The following is an 18,069-nucleotide window of genomic DNA, read 5'->3' as shown; positions in this document are numbered from 1 at the left end:
TCAGATAAAATTTAACAACAACAGCAACAAAGATATTAGGAGAAATTCTCAAGTTTTCTTCACTCTTTTTCTCACACCGACTAAATCTGAAAGGAGAAAAAAAAAAACTTTTTATGTGTATAAAATGGAATCTTGTGAGACAAGAAGTGCCCCAAGGCCTCAGGCTTGGACTGTCCCCATCAGAACCCTGATGACTTACGGTTGTGGGACCACAAGCTCCATACAGGTGCTTTCTCGAGACAGCTAACAAAACAGAAGGCAGGCAGTACACCAGCCAAAGAAATACAACAACCTACACTGACCGTTTACTTAACAAGGTCTAGTAATTTAAAGGGCAAACAGAAGCAGAATTTGTGCCAGGCAAACAGCCCACGGTTAGCTTCTCACTTGCCGTCTGTCTGAAACTCACCTTAAAATGGAACCAAAATCCCAGTACCCAATGGATGTTTCAAATCTGCAATATGCATATCAGAGATGAAACCATCTCTGTACTTCTCTGCAGTTCACTGCACGGTACCTAGCCACTGACCACGCTCGGCTCTACTCATCACGAGGACAACGTCCTCACGCTCCCAGCCACTGACCATGCTCGGCTCTGCACTCCTCCTCATGGGGACAACGTTCTCACACTGGGCTACACAAACAGTAATCTAGATTCCCAAAGCTGTGGCTGACAAAAATCAAAGAATTTGATGGCCAGAATAGGTGTCAAAGTAGAACATTTTTTTTTCAAGTGAAATCTAAACAAAGCCAAAAACAAGAGTTGTTGGTTATGGGGGAAAGCAACCAAGTGCCAGTTCCTGCAGAGTGAGGACTCCAGTGGATACTTCCTTAAGTCTGAGCTTTCAACCGCAATTCCTTCTTATGTTCTCACCCAGGTACCAATCTCTGGGTATTCAAAGAGTAGGTAGATACCCTTAGCAGGGACGCTGTAACCACAGAAGAAATCGTTAGGGAAAAGGAGCCAAGCATGTCAACTGAACCATAGGCCAAAAGATACGCTCAAAAACCCGGGCCTCAGGTTTCAAATTTGCAATCTGGCGTCAGGTATCTGGAGGAGTAAAGAAGGGACAAAGACAAGAAGAGAAAATTAGTTGTGGTACCAACTTGGTTTCTACTCTACAGAAATACGAAGCCTAGTCACAAATAAAAACTGAAGTCTCAAGTCCTCACTGTGTTTCCTAATGCTCTACTCTAGGGTCACAGGTTAACCTACCGCCATCCTCCTCACACCCTGACCCAGTGTCATTCTCCACACAAAGCAACACCGTACAAGCCCTAAGAAATTAAGAAAATGGGTGCAAATCGAATAGACCTGATGAGCATGTAACACCAGTCCACAGGAGGCTGAGGCAGAAGCAGGGCCACGAACCAAGGCCAGCCTGGGCTATGGAAGGAGCTCTAAGCCAGCCTGGTTAGCACAGTTGAAACTCTACCTGGGGGGGGGGGGGGGGGGGGGGGGAGAAAGGAAAAACAAAAAGAAGAACTAAGTATGTTAAAATAATCCAAGAATCAAAACCGAGCTAAGCGCAGGGCCATTTCTCACAACTCACGCTGTCAGACCATCCTATGTTTCCTGGAACTCGGAAGCCTCTGCTGGACACTTCAGCCTGAACGGTCACATGATCTAGCAAAACTGGGGTGCCACTGTTTTTTTAAGAACTGAACATGCTTGGTGTTTGTTGAGTAGCTATTGGTCCTACTATAAACCAATGGCAGACTAACAAGGTGGGCTTTGTCTACATAAATGCTCCAAAAGGCTCAAACCAGCCACTTAAATCCAATACCTAAATCAGAAACTACAAAATGAGAGCTCTAACTGATCCAGGCACACCTCAATCAGCCCACAGGGCAACACTTTAAAAATGTGATTTCCTACATAAGCTGGGTTTCTGTAAGGAAGCAAGAGAGGAAAGAGCTGATGCGCCCAGACTCCCAAATGACAGCACCAGCAATCTCTACTCCAGACACTGCCTGAGAAGAGCTGCATCTCAGTTTACCTCACACAGCATCACCAGTAAACGCAACGCAGACGAGTCCAGGGAGCTCCTCGAGAGGCGTACTAGACACCTACTTCCCACTCCACCTTCAAAGGCCTTCCAAAAAAGGTCACTCTCACCAAGATGAGAAATTGGGGGTCTGAAGTGGCTGAACACCCTAGAAGTGCGAGCTAGGATCTAAAACAAGTTCTATCTACCTTTAAAGGACCTTACAGGCCTTCCCACTGCCAATTCTTACTGATTCTACCATAGCAACCATATCTTTACTTGGGACCTTCCGCTCTTCCGTTCATTTAGAAAACAAGGCCCTGGTTTTGCACATACTGAAGCAGAGCTCTTCTCATATCCAGTCATCTCATCATAAGCCATCCCCACAGCCCTTCAATGCTTTAGTACATGAACTATGTGCATTTGTCAACCTAACGTGGGACCAGAGTCCTTGGAGAATGGTGCTGATCATCCAGTTCCCCCGCGACAGTCTCTCTGTGCCAGCTGTGCCGCGTCTACAAGGCACATCTAGCTTCATTATGGCAATCTACGCACCGATGCACAGATGCAGAGATCATGACACTCTGGGGCACTCCTTCTCCTATAGCCAGGATTTTAGCCACTCACCTTGTATCAAGACATTCCAGAGATCCCAACTTGGATTTCAGAGTCAAGTTTACCTTCATTTGGTCAATTTATATGATAAGCAAATTACTATAAAAAAGAAGGTTTTCTGCCATAAAATCATCTTAGAAACCAGTGGAACTTCTGGGCAGGAAAGCTCCTCTGACTTGACAGCAAACCTCCTGGCACAGGGGGTCACCATGCTATAGTCTCTTAAAACTACAGACAGCAATGACCCTGGAAGGCAGCTGGCGAACCGGTTATGCTCACAGCACAGGACCACAGGGACAACACACCTGACCAAAGAGAGCTGCAATCTAGCACAAGAGGTAAGGCTCATTCACCAACTTGCTGTGCGAGAAAGACACATACCATGGGGAGTGCTCACAATGGAAACACTGCCATCTGTCTACATTATTAACAGCGGAAGGAAGGCCTTGATACCTGCTTAAGGTAGCAAGTGAGCTGAAAAGATCTTGGAGGCTTTCATGGAAGCAGCGTGGTTTTATGGAAAGGGAAGGCCCTCCAGACAGAGAGGCAATGAGATGCATGCACCAAGGAAACAAAAGGCAGCTGCAGATCCAGGGATCCACAGCTCTGCCACTCAGCATCTGGAATGGAGAACACAGGCAGTGAGGACGTTAGAAAAAAGTAGGCTGGAATTATACCAGAGCCCCCATGACGTCACATGGTGACATCTCTGACTTCTGAGAAGAGTGTGCCCTGACTCAGCAAGCGTTCACAGTATCAACTGGTGTGAAAACTAGATATCCAATGTCATACAACGCTATTTCCTTATTAAAATTCATCTCAGGTTTGTAAAGTGTTCCGAGAACAAACACCCTTGCACTCCAACAGTGAATTTACAAGTACTAACTCATCTCCTCAGTGATACATGAGAAGAAGCCACCAACAAACTTCAAGAATCCCAGGGTGCTCATCTGAGGCTGGAAGCACACGCGACTGAGACTACAGAAGGGAAGGTTTTGGTCCCAGGCCACAGAACAGAGAAGTTAGAAAGCAGCTAACAGGTGATTCTGGGAACCACAGTCCTCTAAGTCTGAACCACACTGAGTCTGAAATGCCAAGGTGGCATCTAAGCGTCTACGACAAGCAGAGGGAAAGCCAGTTGGGGGCTTGATTCAAAACCACACGTCACCTAAATGATCAAAGGCGAAATTATGTAAATGAGGGAGTATCAAAGAAGAAAGTCAAAAAACAGCACCACAGAAAGCCAAGAACACTGGATGACAAACTCCACAGGATCATACTTCAATACAAGCTCGCTGACAGACTATGATATCTGGACTTTTTTCAATCCCATAGACCCATAAACTATAGCTCATTTTTCCAGCTAGTAAATGTAAAACCCTTTCTTAGAACACTGCCCATAAAAAGGGTAAGTAGTGGGGGAAACAGCCTGTCAGTCTCTACTTCTACAGTAACATAAGGACAAGAGGGACAGATTAATTGTCCAGCAGTTTCTCTTTTATGCAAACTGACAACTCATCAGGCATTTATTTAATTCCTTAAGTTTGATTTTCCTAAACAAAAACAATTACATGTGTTGACAACAAATCTCATGGTTTCACAATATGGCCTTCTTAGCTGAAATATTAAAAGGAGGTTCCCTTTTCTCTTGCATATATAAACTCATGAGAATACATAAACAAAATCCACTATAAAGCCAGTGACTAAGTCAACTAGGAAAAATCTGACCATTAAACCAACTGCCAAAGCCTTTAGCCATATGAATAATCACGACAGACTTCTCCCCTCCACCCTTCCTTCCCCGGTCACGTTCAGCCAAACCAGATAAACCAACTAAACCTGAGCACCACGGCAACAGTACTTACTACATGGAAGGTGTCCTTCACAAATCGTCTCTCCCTGTGGGACATTTTAAGGAGATTCTCTAGTGATAAGATTTAGTAGAAAATCTCTAGTGAGCATTAGTGTGAGTGCGGGAGTCCAGTAGGGTAGAAGGTGAGCATCTGACAGGACTGTCAGATATACAAACCATGTCTGACAGGGAAGGACTCCTCACCCACAGCTCAGGGCAGAGGAGGCCTCCTCCTTCTGTCCCCTGTGGCTGCAGAGAACTGGAACCCAAGAACTTAAACGCCAAATCAAAGCAGAGCACTGCTCACAGAGAGTTTGAAAACGCACAGCTTCTAGCACAGCGCCAAGACAGGGTATTAGAGACCCGAGCTAAGCTGATATGCTGGGCCCAAAGACAAAGAAACGACTGACATGCTCACCTGACAGCCGGACACTTCCACCCCACCTCTGCACTGACTAACAACAGAAACCTCACCGTGTCCTGATAGCAAATGCCGGCCTGCCCACCTGTGAGTTCTGAAAGGCCCCTAGGAGGCTACTGATCCTAGCATTCCTTCCCAAATATCCTAACTTAGTCACAGCTCCGGAACGCCACAAAACTTTGGCCAGGCTGTCTTACCAAAAAGGCCTAGGTGAAAGAAACTGTGAGAACCTCTTCCGCTCTGAACTTAGGAAATCAGTGCCCTCTGCATCTTAAAGAGTTCATTTCTGACAGTCTTCTGTATCTAACGCCACAGGATACCCAGAACCACAACCTACACACTACTTAAGTGAGTTACTGAAAACAGAATCTGCTTGTCCCTGAAGTTAACATCGGGGAGCATGAACATGATGTCTTCATGAGGTAAGTACCTATTTTACTCCCATGTAGTATGTCTGCTGCTCTTCTGAAACAGTTCCTTATGCATTCCAGGCAGGCCTCCCACTCACTACGCAGGATCCTGTTTCCACTACCCAAGTGTTGTGATGACAGACATGTACCACTGCACCATTCAATCCCTATTTCTAAAATTCTGTATATATAGAAGAACATAAATGCTATTTTATTGTACATCCATTCATCTAGTACTTCAACTAGTCATTACTTAAATATTCATATGGTTTAAACTCACCTAACAATTCTTGAGTAATGATGGCATGATTACCAGAAAAGCATTTCCCCATGGCTGTCACAGATCTATCCCTACTGTGACCCATCTTTTGACCTAACAACATGTTTCTGAACCACGTGACTGAAGAATATCTACATACCACACAGATTTTTCTTCTAAAAATTGCCTCTTCTACAACCATTCCAGGTTTTAAAAACCATAAACAAAGCCCTACAAAGAACTTCGGGGCTGGAATGTGGCTTTGTCAGCTGGTGTCCACAACTATCTTTCACCTACCTGGAGTAACTACAAAGTGAAGGTGAGCAGCTCTCTTCCCAGACAAAACACACACCACAGCTCAGCCCCACCCGAATCCACCTGACCGGTCCTCTGCAGATGGGGAGCAGAACACCCACTGCCCCATAGGTGATCCTTGTGAACCACGAAGCCGGGAGCTGCAGCTTGTCCCTCTGCAGCTACGTCCTTCCAGAAGCTCCAGGAAGCCTGGGGTAGGAGGGCTTCCCAAGCCCATGGCAGGTCTCTTCTAAGAGACCATCCAAGGCTGTTCTCAACAACTACATCTCATCTCAGATGGCCTGGTCAGCACCTCCAATCACCTGTCACTGTGCTACATTCAGATGGGAGCCACATTTTTACCTTGTTTTTAGGCTACAGAACACAGAAATCACAACTTTTTACTACACTAAAAGCCAAGCCCAACAATCTTGAGGATGGTGGTCTGCACACAGAAACACACAAACTTGGAAATGCAACCAACACAGGGGCTCATAATAATCAGCCCCAACTACGAAGTGAGGTGATGGCCCCAGAATTCGCACAGGCAGCCCACTGAAGAGGCACTGTGGGGGGTCAGCATGTATCTTCCAACTCTGAAAGTGCAGCTGCAGAACCTCAAAGGGAAGAGAAATTACAACTGTTTTGTAGGCAAAGAAGAAACAAAAGCACAACTCTGGGAGACAAAGGCTGGAAACTAGTCTCTAACTCCCTTTCCTGTTGCCAGGCTTAACCCGCTCGGGTCAAAGAACACAAACTGCTTGGAGGACAGAAGGGAGGGAATCCAGCGTGCAGTTCAGAACTAAGGGTTCAGGGCTCCTGCTGCAGCAGCAAGTGCCCAAGGTTGGAACCGTGGCTCCCTGATGCCTGCTCTTACTGTGCGAGCCAGCGTGTATAGTATTACATATTAAACAAACGCTTTCTCCTTTATACCCCCAACATCCTGTTAGAATTCATCTTTCTAAAACTGAGAACAAACAAAACTGTCTAAAACCTGCACATTTGTTTGCAAAGTCAGAATAAAAAACCGAGATTTGTTAGTTTATCTGGGCTAGAGATCTCAACACTGTTGGGTTTAAGAACTGTTGCTGGTGCCTTCTCTATCCCATGGTCCTTCTTACCCAGGGAGTGTTTAAACATCTACTTTCTAAGCAAAGATTTTTGAGAACGTTATTTTAATCAAATTACACCCAACTTCTGACCTAGAGCGAAAACACTTATCGATATGGTAAAATACATTTAGCTGGCAAGCACGCTAAGCAAAGGTGTATGCTTTCACTCAAAGGATTACAAAATTACGTCTCTACCCTACCTCTTTAGAGATCCCCTGCTTGTGTCCTTACCCCTGCCTAAGACAAAACTAAAAGGGATTTGGGTGGTCACATTCTTCAGTCTCTGACACCATCTAAGAAGTGTGAAAGGAGGCCAGAAACTATCTCCACTTAATCAGAAACGGTCCCTTCGAACACTCTGTACCCACTACCACCCACCCTTGTTATTCCCATCCTCTTAAAGCTGTACAATCCAAAGGGGAAGGAGGGTAGAGAAAATGTACTACCAAGAGGTGAAACAACACAAAATTCTCCCAGAGCTGGGGAGCAAGGCAGCTTGGGGACACCATGGCATTCTGACTAGCCCTCAGGACCATCAGGTGGCTGGAGTGTCCCTTCCCAGGCAACCTTGTGTAAGGCATACCTAACATCTCTTCAAGCTCAATGGCAATGAAGTCCTTCAGAGCCGTCGCTCAGGATCCCTGGATTAGCATATGCAAACTGAAGTGACTACTTGAAATTGACCCAAAGCCCACATGCCTGGTGCTGAAGAAGGCTGCTTCCAAAGTACAGGCAAGGCACACGATGCTTTTGTTTTGTTTTAAATTATACCTGCTGGGGAAGGAGAGAGCATAAAAGCACACTACATTACCGAATTCTCTCCGCTGAATGGGGGTGTCAGCGACGACTGAGGAGAGCCTGACTCAGAACAGAGGACCGGAGGACGAAGATAGCAGCCTCCGCCGACCCCAGTCCCTCCGCCGCCGACCCCAGTCCGTGACCCGGCTCCTGGTGGCTTATCATCCCTCCAGACCTGAAAGTCCCTACCTCAAGATCAATCAAAAGCTGGGGGTTGAGGGTGGGGGAGAACACGTCTTCGGAAGGCGCAAGCAAGGCCACCGTTGGATGAATGAAACTGGGCTAAGGGTACCAGGAGCAGGATTTTCGCTGAAGTCAGAAAAAGAGAGGTCAAAAGGATTTTTTTTTTCCAAGTGTGACAGCGGGCACAAGCGTCTGGGGTACACAGTCGGCACCGACAGGCTTTGGAGGAAGGTTGTATTGACCACTGACGCTGAGGACAGGCAGTAGGGACGAGCGGCCGGCGGGGACCACGAGCAGCTTCTCGACGCGTGGGAGTAGAGCGGGGCCGGCCTCGGCTCTCTCGCGTGTCCTTCCGCGGTCCTTCCACCAGACTCCGGAGGGCCGGGGTCCCGAGGACAGCCTCGGCCCCTGCATACATGGCACACCCCCCTCCCGCGACCGCGCACACGCGCGGGCACACACCCCCCTCCCCCGCCTCCCGCGCGCACCCGGCCGCGCCGAGCGCCCGACCCATGCGCGCCCCCTCTGCGCACCCGGCCTCCCGTGGACAGATCGCGCGAGGGGGCCCGCCCGGTGTCCAGATGGCCGGGGACGCGGGGCTGGGAGGCCTAGAGGCGGCGGGGCGGGCCCGCGCGGGAACCGGTCTGAGGGAAGGTCACTTACCCGCCGCATGGCTTTCAGAATCAAAGCCAACTCGTAGCGGGGCATGGCCCGGGATCACGGCGCCGAGTCGAGGCGAGCTGGGGTGCCGGGACTCCGAGGGCGGGGACGCGGGGCGCAGAGCGGCGAGGGGAACGAGGGAAGACGGGCCGGTGAGCTCCCGGGCAGCGGAAAGCACCGTGCGACCGCGCGAGCCGGGCTTAAAGACTCTGGCAGCTGCGCAGACGGAACGCCCCGCCCACCTGGAGCCCCGCCCACAAGGCCAGGCCCCGCCCCGCCCCTCCGGGCGCCCGCGGCTGCGCCTCCGCGGGTTCCTGCTCGAGCTCCCGGACAGTCTCTCTGTCCCCTATCCTGCGGGCTGCGGACACGGTCTGCAGCAACCCGTGGGAGGCCGCATCCTCGCTCGACACGCACCCGTTCCCCGCCGCCTCCGCGCCTACCAACCTTGATCTCTGGAACCCGGTGGAACTTTCTAGGCCTTCCTCCGCTGGGCGCTAGGCGAGCGTGTGCGCGTGCGCCGCGGTGCGGTCTGGCAGGGTGGTGTGCGCCCCTCGCCCGCGTCCCCAGGGAGCAAGGCGGGGTGCTAACGAGTGCCTGAAGCACCAAGCCGCAAAGAAACAAGCCTGGAACCGAAGGGCTAATATGGGCTTTTGCTGTGTGCGCCTGGCCTGACCCAAAAGCAGGCTAATGATTCGACTCTAGTCAATTGTTCTTTAAAGGTTACCCCTGCTTCCAGGTAAAGGATCCTGAGAGTTCCCTATAGGGTACCAGAGTGAGGAGGGGCATCGTAGAGGGTCAGGTCCAGCACTCCCCAACACACACACACACACACACCAGAGAGCTCAGAACTCCCCTCCCTTTTGCCTCTAGAGTGAGGTGCTGTTTTCTCAGCTCGGCTCCAAGGGCGCTGCTCCAGCTGCAGATGCCGTGCCCTGGTCCCAGCTTACCCCACTGAAAGGGTCTCTAACTGAAATGTTCTCTTAAGTTTAAAGTGCTCTAACAACTGGTAGTAATTTATTGCGCGCTTAAGGTCTGTATCAGGCACAACACTTAGGCTGTTGCAAGAGTCATTCTCACGAGCTCTGTGAAGCAAATCGTATTCAACCTATTTTAGGTATTAGCAAATATAAACATGCAAGGATAATTTAATTAGTCCAAGGTCATATGCACGCAAGAGACACAATTTGGGGCCCAACTGTCTGAAAAGTAGGTTCACTGCCTACACTTCTGGACCTCCCCCGAGGTCCTAGTCAATGGCATTAGATAGCTTTGTAAAGCACAGAGACTATCTTTGCCACCTCCTCCACAGGCCATTTAGAATTTCCTGCCACCAAACATGAAGATTGTGAGTACAACCCGTGAGCCTGAGTTCTTAACATTTTCATTTCTCAGGTTTGTCCATAGCACCCTTCTATACAGAAACCACACAATCTATAAGTCGCCTACTTAGCTTCCACCACGCTCCTGTTGGTTTTTTTGGGGGGGGGGGTGTATTTTATTGTATTTGGTTTGTTTGTTTGTTTCTTTGTTTAAGATGGCATATTAAAAGAACAGAAGGAAGAAAGAATTTCTGGTCTTTCAGAAGTGAATTCCAGATCTGTCTAACATCCCACTTCAACCGCTCTTCCTGTTACCAATTCCGTGACCCAGTTAAGGAATGAAAAGATAGGAGGCCCGCATTCCCAAGCCAAGCAAAACACTAAACAGCTCTGCTGAGCTGACCAGCCGGGAGCATCTCCTCTTGAAAGCACCACAGGTTCTCCCTGATGCCCAGGGAGGAGTGACAGCCTGGTTGTCTAGCCTGGAGGGGAGGGGAGAAAAACAGCCCCATGACACAGTGCCTCAGGGGGAAGAGGCAACACCCCATAACCCTCTCAAGTTCTTACCCCCACAGAGTCATCCCGTTTCTTAAATGAAAACAGAAATTAGCTATCATAATTTCACCCTCCCGTTTCAATTTTTTTAATAAGTGGTTGTGATTCGTTAACTTTTTTTCTTGAAATTTTGAGAGATGATGATGCAAATTCAGCATCTTCCAAGTAAAACGTCAAGTTGAAGTTTTATCGGGATAATTTTAAATTGTATATATACTCTATGTAGAATCATAAGCTATTCCTACATTATTTAGTTATTGATCTAGAAAATACCTTTTGGGATCTTGAAAAATATTTAATGTGGTCGATAACATAAGAGTTTCTTAAGCAAAGATTTTGGTTAATTTTCAAGTAAATTCTTTTGAGGAGTAATAGGAAGAGAGAATTCAAAACAAAAGTTAAATCAAATATGCCCCAGGTCAGTTTAATCACAGTCGCCTTCTCATTTTCTACATAGTGTGAAAGACCTGACCTTGAGCTCTCCGTCATAACACTCACAGACAGCTGAAGAATTTTATTATTATTACCAGGCCTAATATTTCAAGCATTCACTGTGAACCAGGAAGCGCTGTAAGTGCTTTGCATTTGATATTCGTTTCTGACCATAAAGATAGGTGTTAGCACCCCTGCCACATACACAGGAAGAAAATGAGACTTAATAGATCTTCCATCACTTCCATCTGCCCCAAATCAGACAGAATTCTGGACTTGCACACTTAACCCTAATATCGCACAGCCTTTCAGGGCCCCCTAGCCAATTTGCGGCTATTGGTCCACCAACAGTACCCCACGTGACTGCCATCTCCCCCTCCAGCACCCGTGCCAAACTCTCCCCTAAGGCTTCGTCCTCCTCCCCTCAAGCCACTGCGGGTCTGTTTTCATTTGTCTTAGCCCTGTTGCCCTCTCAACTTCTCTCTCTTTTCAACCACGTTTCCCGAGGGGTCTCCAAACCTACTCTGCCTCTTTCCAGACTTTGTAGGTCTGTGTCTGCCCTGGCTATTACTCCAGAGTCTCCAGGTCTCCTCCCCAGGAGCTGTTTCCCAGGCATCTCTACCAGGATCCTCGCTGCCATCCTGATAATCCCTTCGAGTCCCTTTTCCCCTCCCTGTCCCTGTAGCTGATCTCCAACAGAGGCAGCATCCCGGTAGCTAGGATTAAAGGCACAAGGGGGCCATTACCCAAGTTCCCTTAATTCAGGTGCATAGGAATTTGCCTGGGAAGGAATTTGAGTTGATCCCTGTCAGGATCCCAGTCTACTGTGGCGATGCAGGTCTATAAAAGCGAGGAGTTCCTGGTCTGTAGATAGGGAATGTGATAAGGAAGCAAGGTAAATTATTTATCCCGAGTCACACAGCCCTGGGCTGGTACAGCTCAAAGGAGCTTACCAGCTTCTTCTTGCCATCTGTGGGCTCAAGCCTTCAATTCTGCTGTTGTCAGTGGATTAACCTAAAGGGTGCAGGACTGTTACTGGGGAGAGGTAAGTCACATACAAATCGTTCCGCTTGTGGCCCCTGCTGTACCTAAATATACCCTCCAGAAAGTGAAGAAATGTGGGCAGGGAGCTCACTGATCAGTTACAGATGTGTACCGCTGTCCCACAAGACCCAAATTGGATTTCCAGCACCCACATCACAACGACCTGTAACTCCAGTTTCAGGGAATCTGGTGCCCTCTTCTGGACACTGAGAGTCCCTGTGTGTGTGTGCATAGATCCACATAAAGTGGAGAAATATGTAAGTTTTCTTTTAACAAATGATCACCCACCTGTCATCTTCTCCCTCGTGAAAAGGAGCTTGCGTTAAAGGCACAGTGCGTGTATTTCCTGAACGGCATCTCAGTTGGGGCTGGGATTGCTCCACAGCCCTCTGCTCCTGTCACCTACACCTGGCCTGCCCCTGGCTGTGCCTGCCTGGTGGCTCAGTATGCATTTGTGTTTGTCAGCCAGTGGACCAATGTAGGCCACAACATTTCAGACTTATTTTAAGTGTTTTACCTGTGACTCTCCTCTCTTCTCTGGTCTTTCCTAAACCTCTACATGCAACCTTCATGAACCCTTCCCTATCCTTTGGTCACACCCACTTACCTCAGATTCCCTTTCTTCTCAATAAACTTGGACTAACCATTGCCTGTCTAGATCAGTTTGTATGTGCTATCTATCAGTGACCCTGAGAGCAGAACAGATTGCTGCATGGAACCTTTTTTTTTTTTTGGTTTTTCGAGACAGGGTTTCACTGTAGCTTTGGTGCCTGTCCTGGAACTAGCTCTTGTAGACCAGGCTGGCCTCGAACTCACAGAGATCTGCCTGTCTCTGCCTCCCAAGTGCTGGGATCATTTTTTAAGGTAGAGATTTGAAGAATTCTTTAAACATTTTCTCACTTTTCATTTGCCAGTTTCCAAATTATTTTTAAAATTTTTGATGAAGTAAATTTTGAGGGAGAAGGGTTTCAAACTGGGACTCTGCTACAACAACAAAAAAAAAAGGAACAGCTGAGGTCTTCATGGCATAAGTTCTCTTACCTCACCCTCTCCTGTTAAAAAGAAAAGCTGGGGCTGGAGAGATGGCTCACCTGTTCAAATATATACAGCTCTAGCAGGGGACCTAGAGAGGTTCCCAGTGTGTATGTGTGTCAAGGTGTGGCTCACCCCAGGGGAATCCAACCCCTCTAACCTCTGTGTGTGTGTGTGTGTGTGTGCTAAAACACATACCACTAAAGTGATAAAAATAATTTTTTTCCTTAGAAAAGTTATGGGCTGTTCTATGAGAGATGCTCTTACCACATTTTCTAGTAAAGAGATACTTAATAGATTTTTTTTTAAACGATGGTTTTTAAAGGCAAAATACTCCCTTCCACTTGCCAAGCTGGTTTTTCTTTACCAACAGTGTTGTGAAGTGCCCCCTACCAGCTTGTCATAGGCCCACAAGGGTCCTTGGTGTTCAGTGTCAATAATATTGGAGGGATGAAGCAGCTTTCTTGCCACCAGAGCAAATGCATAAGAATTCTCTGGAAGCATTTTTCAAACTTAGCAAAAAGAAGAAAGGCCAGCAGCTGGGGGATCCGGAGAGGAGACAAACACCATCTGCCCAGGGGTTCCAGCATCAGCTTTCCGAGGGGGGCTCCTCCAAGTGAGGCTCCGAGGGGGCTCCTCAAGTGAGGCTGGGCATGCAGTGATGCAGCGGGCTGGGCGGCTCTGCACTAGGAGCTCTGAGATTGCAGGTGACAGTGACAGAAGCTGGGGCAGGCGGGGACAAAGGGGACGAGGGCAGAGCGCAGCGCCAAGGCTACTGTAGCAGGCGAAGGGGGTGTTCCTCAGTTCCTGAGGGTTGAAGACATGTGAGGACACCCGAACTGTAGCGCTCAGGACTGGTAGGATGTCTCCTCCTGAGGCAGTTTTGTTTGTTCAGGTCACACCTGTCTTGGGGATGTCCTCAGCTCTTAATTCATAAGGCTTATTTCTCAGTTCAATTCATGTATTCTCCCTCATGAAATACGACTTTTGGATCTGCTACAGTGGCATCTTTTATCACGCCGGCCTCAACAGTCAAGGAGGGCAGTCACACAGCAGGCCACAGGGAGCCTACCTTTAAAGGATACTGCCACCTTGAGAATGCTGATAGACAGCGTGGTGACCACCAGCCAACACTTCCTGGTAAGGTCAATGTCCAAGAATCTCCCGTCGGCGAAGACCATCCCACCCTCCTCGGCTTGCAGGCTCGGTCTGGAGGTGGCTCCAGTGCCAACAGGGGAACACTGTGTTCAGACTGGACTGACAGAGGATTAGTCACGGGAATCAATCTTACAGGCACCAAATTATGCTCAATGGTTATTCAGCACACGTTGATTCAGCATGAAGATTGTCTGAATAAATAGTTCTGGGCTGAATCTGAACTGTTTTGAGCTTCCCTTTTATTATGGAACAAGACAAACAGATTCATTGAAAAGGAATAGAGAGAAATGGGGATTGGAAAGATGGCTCAGTGGTTGAGAACACTTCCTGCTCTTCCAAGGGAATCTGCGTTCACTTCCCAGTACTCATGTGGGACATTTCCCACCCCTTGTAACTCCAGCTCCAGGGGATCTGATGCCCTCTTCCGGCCTTTGCAGGAGCATGCACTCATATGCCTGCACACACACACACACACACACACACACACACACACACTTCATTCAAAATAATAAAAATAAATCTTGTTCTTGATGTGTGTATGAGGCAAAGGGAATTACAACAGAGAACATGAGAAATAAATAATCTTTTACAGGAGAAGATATAGCAAGCTAAATGTCTCATAAGCAGATATGGTATGGGAGGTCCTTCTGTCTATGTATTGGTTTTATTGGTTAATGAATAAAGAAACTGCTTTGAACCTATAGCAAAGCAGAGCTAGGTGGGGAAAACTGGACTGAATTCTGGGAAAAAGAAGGTGGGGTCAGGGAGAAACCACATAGCCCCGCTGGATACAGACACCAAAACTTAACTCTGTAAGCCATAGCCTCGTGGCGATACACAGATTAATGGAGATGGGTTAAATTAAGATGTAAGAGGTAACCAATACGAAGTTAGAGCTAATTGGCCAGGCAGTGATCTAATTAATAAAGCATCTGTGTGGTTATTTCGGGAGTCTGGGCAGCTGAGAAATAAACAAGCGGCCTCCTACAACAAGGGAGATGTTCTTGATTTTGAATTTAGAATCATTAAGTTGATCTATACTATTTCAATATATAATGTGTGTTGTGTTTAAGTTGCTTTATTTTAAAACAATAAATCTAGTGGCAACAATATCAGTGGCTATCTATACTACCTGGGGGTAAATATTTCAGATATAATTAAAATTACAAGACAATTGGGAACTTTCAGGTGGTTCTTTTCAGTATCTTTCATCCTGAACTGAGAACCTAAGAGTGTGTGTAGAATCTATCTAGGGAACTTGGTTCCCAACTTGAACAAAGGAGCCCCCAGGTCTGAGAAGACCTTTCCCGGGACAGAGGCTCTGTTATTATTGTAGATGAAGCAAGTTGTTTTAGTGACAAGCTGAACATCGTTTGTGGTATTTGGTATTATTACATTATTAGTTTATCACATGGCTCCTACACAGGGTTAACTTCCAGCAATCTGCTGTTTTCAGACCAGAATCCTTTATTGTCTTTTCTCCTTTGCTCTAAAATATCCAAAATCTAAATGAGATGGTGTCCCAGGATCAGGGATGACACTTCCTCCTCAATCACGTATTAACCTGGCTGACGTTAAAGAGCAACAAGACAGGAGAATCTGCCCCTGCCCCCGTCCTTAACAGTTCTGTGATTAGGAAGTGACAAGATCCCAGATTCAGCCACCGCATCATCCCAGAGCCATTGGTCCAGGGGCTCTGGGAGCAACGCTACTGAACTGGCCTCCATGTGGGCACACAGCCTCTGGGATGCAGGCAGGGCTCTGGGTAACGCCACCTGCAGTAACAACACCCTTAGGACTCAAACAAACCCTCTACTCCCCACTCCACTGCCACTCACCTGGGTACCATGAAGCACATCCTCTGAGGTGTGGTCAAAGGCTTCTTCAGAGTCGCCACAGAAGATGGTGTGATTCTGTCTCTCCTCAGTCCATATACAGCCGTGGTTCCCCACTGCCCCCAGGATGAAGTCCAGATTCCTCCCTCTGCAGGGAGCCCTGCCTGCTTTCATTCCTTTGGCCACTCCTGGCCACCGTTCCTGCTGTCGCGCCTATAGCTCTGCAGGCCTATTCCCTGCTGACTTTTGCCCTCTGCCTGGCATGCGCATCTTTCCCTTCATTTGGCTTATTCCTACCTTCCCCTATTTTTATTATAAACGATATCTCATAAGCAGAAGTTGCACAAAGCACATGTAATCTAAAAGAGCGTCAGCTAACGACCCTTCCACACCTCCCTAGAAATACCATCGCTCCTCTGACCCTTTCCTTGCTTTTCTTCAAGGTCTTTATCTTTTGTATACACGTTGCTAAGCGATGGCATGTTCCTGCTTGTTTTGAATGTTGTGTGTCTTGTTCTCCTCCCCAACATTAGGTTGATGAGATTCAGCCAGTCATTGAACACAGCTCATTTCCTCTGCGGATACAGCATTGTACAACCAAACCTCCATGCCTGCATTCTACCATCGACGATGACGGGCTGGTTGTCGGGTGGACGGTTTATTACCGACAGAGCCCGTAGAAACATTCTTGCCCTTGTAGACTCATATCTAGACGTGCATGTTTGAGCGTTTGCTAAGACCAGGACCTTGGAGTGGAATGTGCCTTCCTGGTATGCAAAACAGCTTTTCCAGCTAATTGCTAAGGTTTTCTGAAGAAGTGGCCTACCCAGCACTTTCATCTACAGTGTGGATGATTTTGCTAACTTCCGGTCTGTATTTTGATCGGGCTGTAGGCAAGCCTGTAGAGCATTTCCTTAGTGACTGATGGCGGAGGGCCCAGCCCCTGGTGGGTGGTGCCATCCTTGGACTGGTTGGTCCTGGGTTGATATGGGAGTGTCATATATCAATCTGTTGATTTCATTGGATAATTAAATAAAGAAACTGCTTGCCCTGATAGGTTAAAACATAGGTGGGAGGAGTAAACAGGAGGAAGATGGGAAGAGTAAACAGAATGGAATGCTGGGAAGAAGAGGAAGTGAGCTCAGACCCGATAGCTCTGCTCTCTGGAGCAGAGATGCCATGCTCAGTTCTCCCAGGTAGACGCGATAGCTCTGCGCCCTGAGGCAGACGCATGAAGCTCAGACCCAGGATGGACGTAGGCTAGAATCTTCCCGGTAAGCGCACCTTGGGGTGCTTACACACATTATTAGAAATGGGCTAAATTAATATGTGAGAATTAGCCTAGAAGAGGCTAGATAGAAATGGGCCAAGCAGTCTTTAAATGAATACAGTTTGTGTGTTGTTATTTCGGGCATAAGCTAGCAGGTGGCTGGGGTGCTGGGGACACAGCCCCGCCGTTCTTATTACAACACTGGGTTCTATAAGAAAGCAGGCTGAACAAGCCATGGGGAGCAAGGCAGTAAGCAGCTTCCCTTCCCTGGCCTCTGCATCAACTCCCACCTCCAGGTTTCTGCCCTGTGTGAGTTGTGCCCTCACTGCTTTTGATGAAGAGCTGGTATATGGAACTGTGAGTCCCCAGCTTGCTTTTGACTAGGGTGTTTCCCACAATAGTGACCCTCACTAAGACAGTCAGGGACCCCTGTCTGTGTGGTCTCCACCTGTGCTTCCTTTACCACCATGCTAGCATACCTTATTGGATGTGGAAAACTGCTGGCCAGGTCCCCAGCTGCTGTCCCTCCATTCCTTTGCTCCATTTAAAAGCAAATGTCACATAGTCCTCTGGTTGCTACTCACTGTCAGTGACTGATGTTTGAAGAAGAACCGTTCCCCATAGGTAAACACCGGGTCCCCATTGGTGGAGCTTTTTGGGGGAGGGTATCAAACATTCAGGAGGTAGGGCCTTGCTGAAGGAAGTGCATCGCTGGGCACAGGTTTTGAAAGTTTACAGCCTCACTCCACTTCCAGTTACCTCTCTCAGCCTCCTATTTATAGTTGAGGATGTGGTCTCTCAGTTCCTGCTCTGGCAATCAGTCGTCAGTCAA

General features: G+C 47.9%; 2 protein-coding genes across 7 annotated transcripts in view; both read right to left on the bottom strand.

The window, feature by feature from the left end:
• The window catches only part of Slc5a3 (solute carrier family 5 member 3), a 33,215-nt gene extending 17,110 nt beyond the window's left edge, over window positions 1-16,105 (bottom strand). Inside the window, exons 1-2 of one of the 5 annotated variants that reach the window (XM_050164751.1) lie at window positions 8,596-8,736; window positions 7,763-8,058 (exon numbers count right to left, since the gene is read on the bottom strand). The gene's annotated coding sequence lies outside the window, so the exon portion shown is untranslated. The other 4 variants (XM_050164752.1, XM_050164754.1, XM_050164750.1 and 1 more) reach the window with 4 other exon arrangements.
• Window positions 1-16,352, bottom strand: part of Mrps6 (mitochondrial ribosomal protein S6) — a 55,871-nt gene extending 39,519 nt beyond the window's left edge. The window contains exon 1 of one of the 2 annotated variants that reach the window (XM_050164756.1): window positions 15,971-16,352. In XM_050164756.1, coding sequence (XP_050020713.1) covers window positions 15,971-16,141 — 171 coding nt within the window. In that variant the 5' untranslated portion in view covers window positions 16,142-16,352. Of the gene's footprint in view, window positions 1-8,595; window positions 8,745-15,970 lie in introns of those variants that run through there. The other variant, XM_050164757.1, reaches the window with a different exon arrangement.
• Between the last annotated feature and the right edge of the window lie 1,717 nt (window positions 16,353-18,069).

This window comes from Alexandromys fortis, unplaced genomic scaffold (genome assembly GCF_014885135.2).
Source record: "Alexandromys fortis isolate MF-2015 unplaced genomic scaffold, M_Fortis_MF-2015_v1.1 scaffold_162, whole genome shotgun sequence".
In the NCBI taxonomy this organism is placed as follows: domain Eukaryota; kingdom Metazoa; phylum Chordata; class Mammalia; order Rodentia; family Cricetidae; genus Alexandromys; species Alexandromys fortis.
The sequence above is the reverse complement of the archived record's forward strand: the minus strand, read 5'-3'. Positions and strand labels throughout refer to the sequence as shown.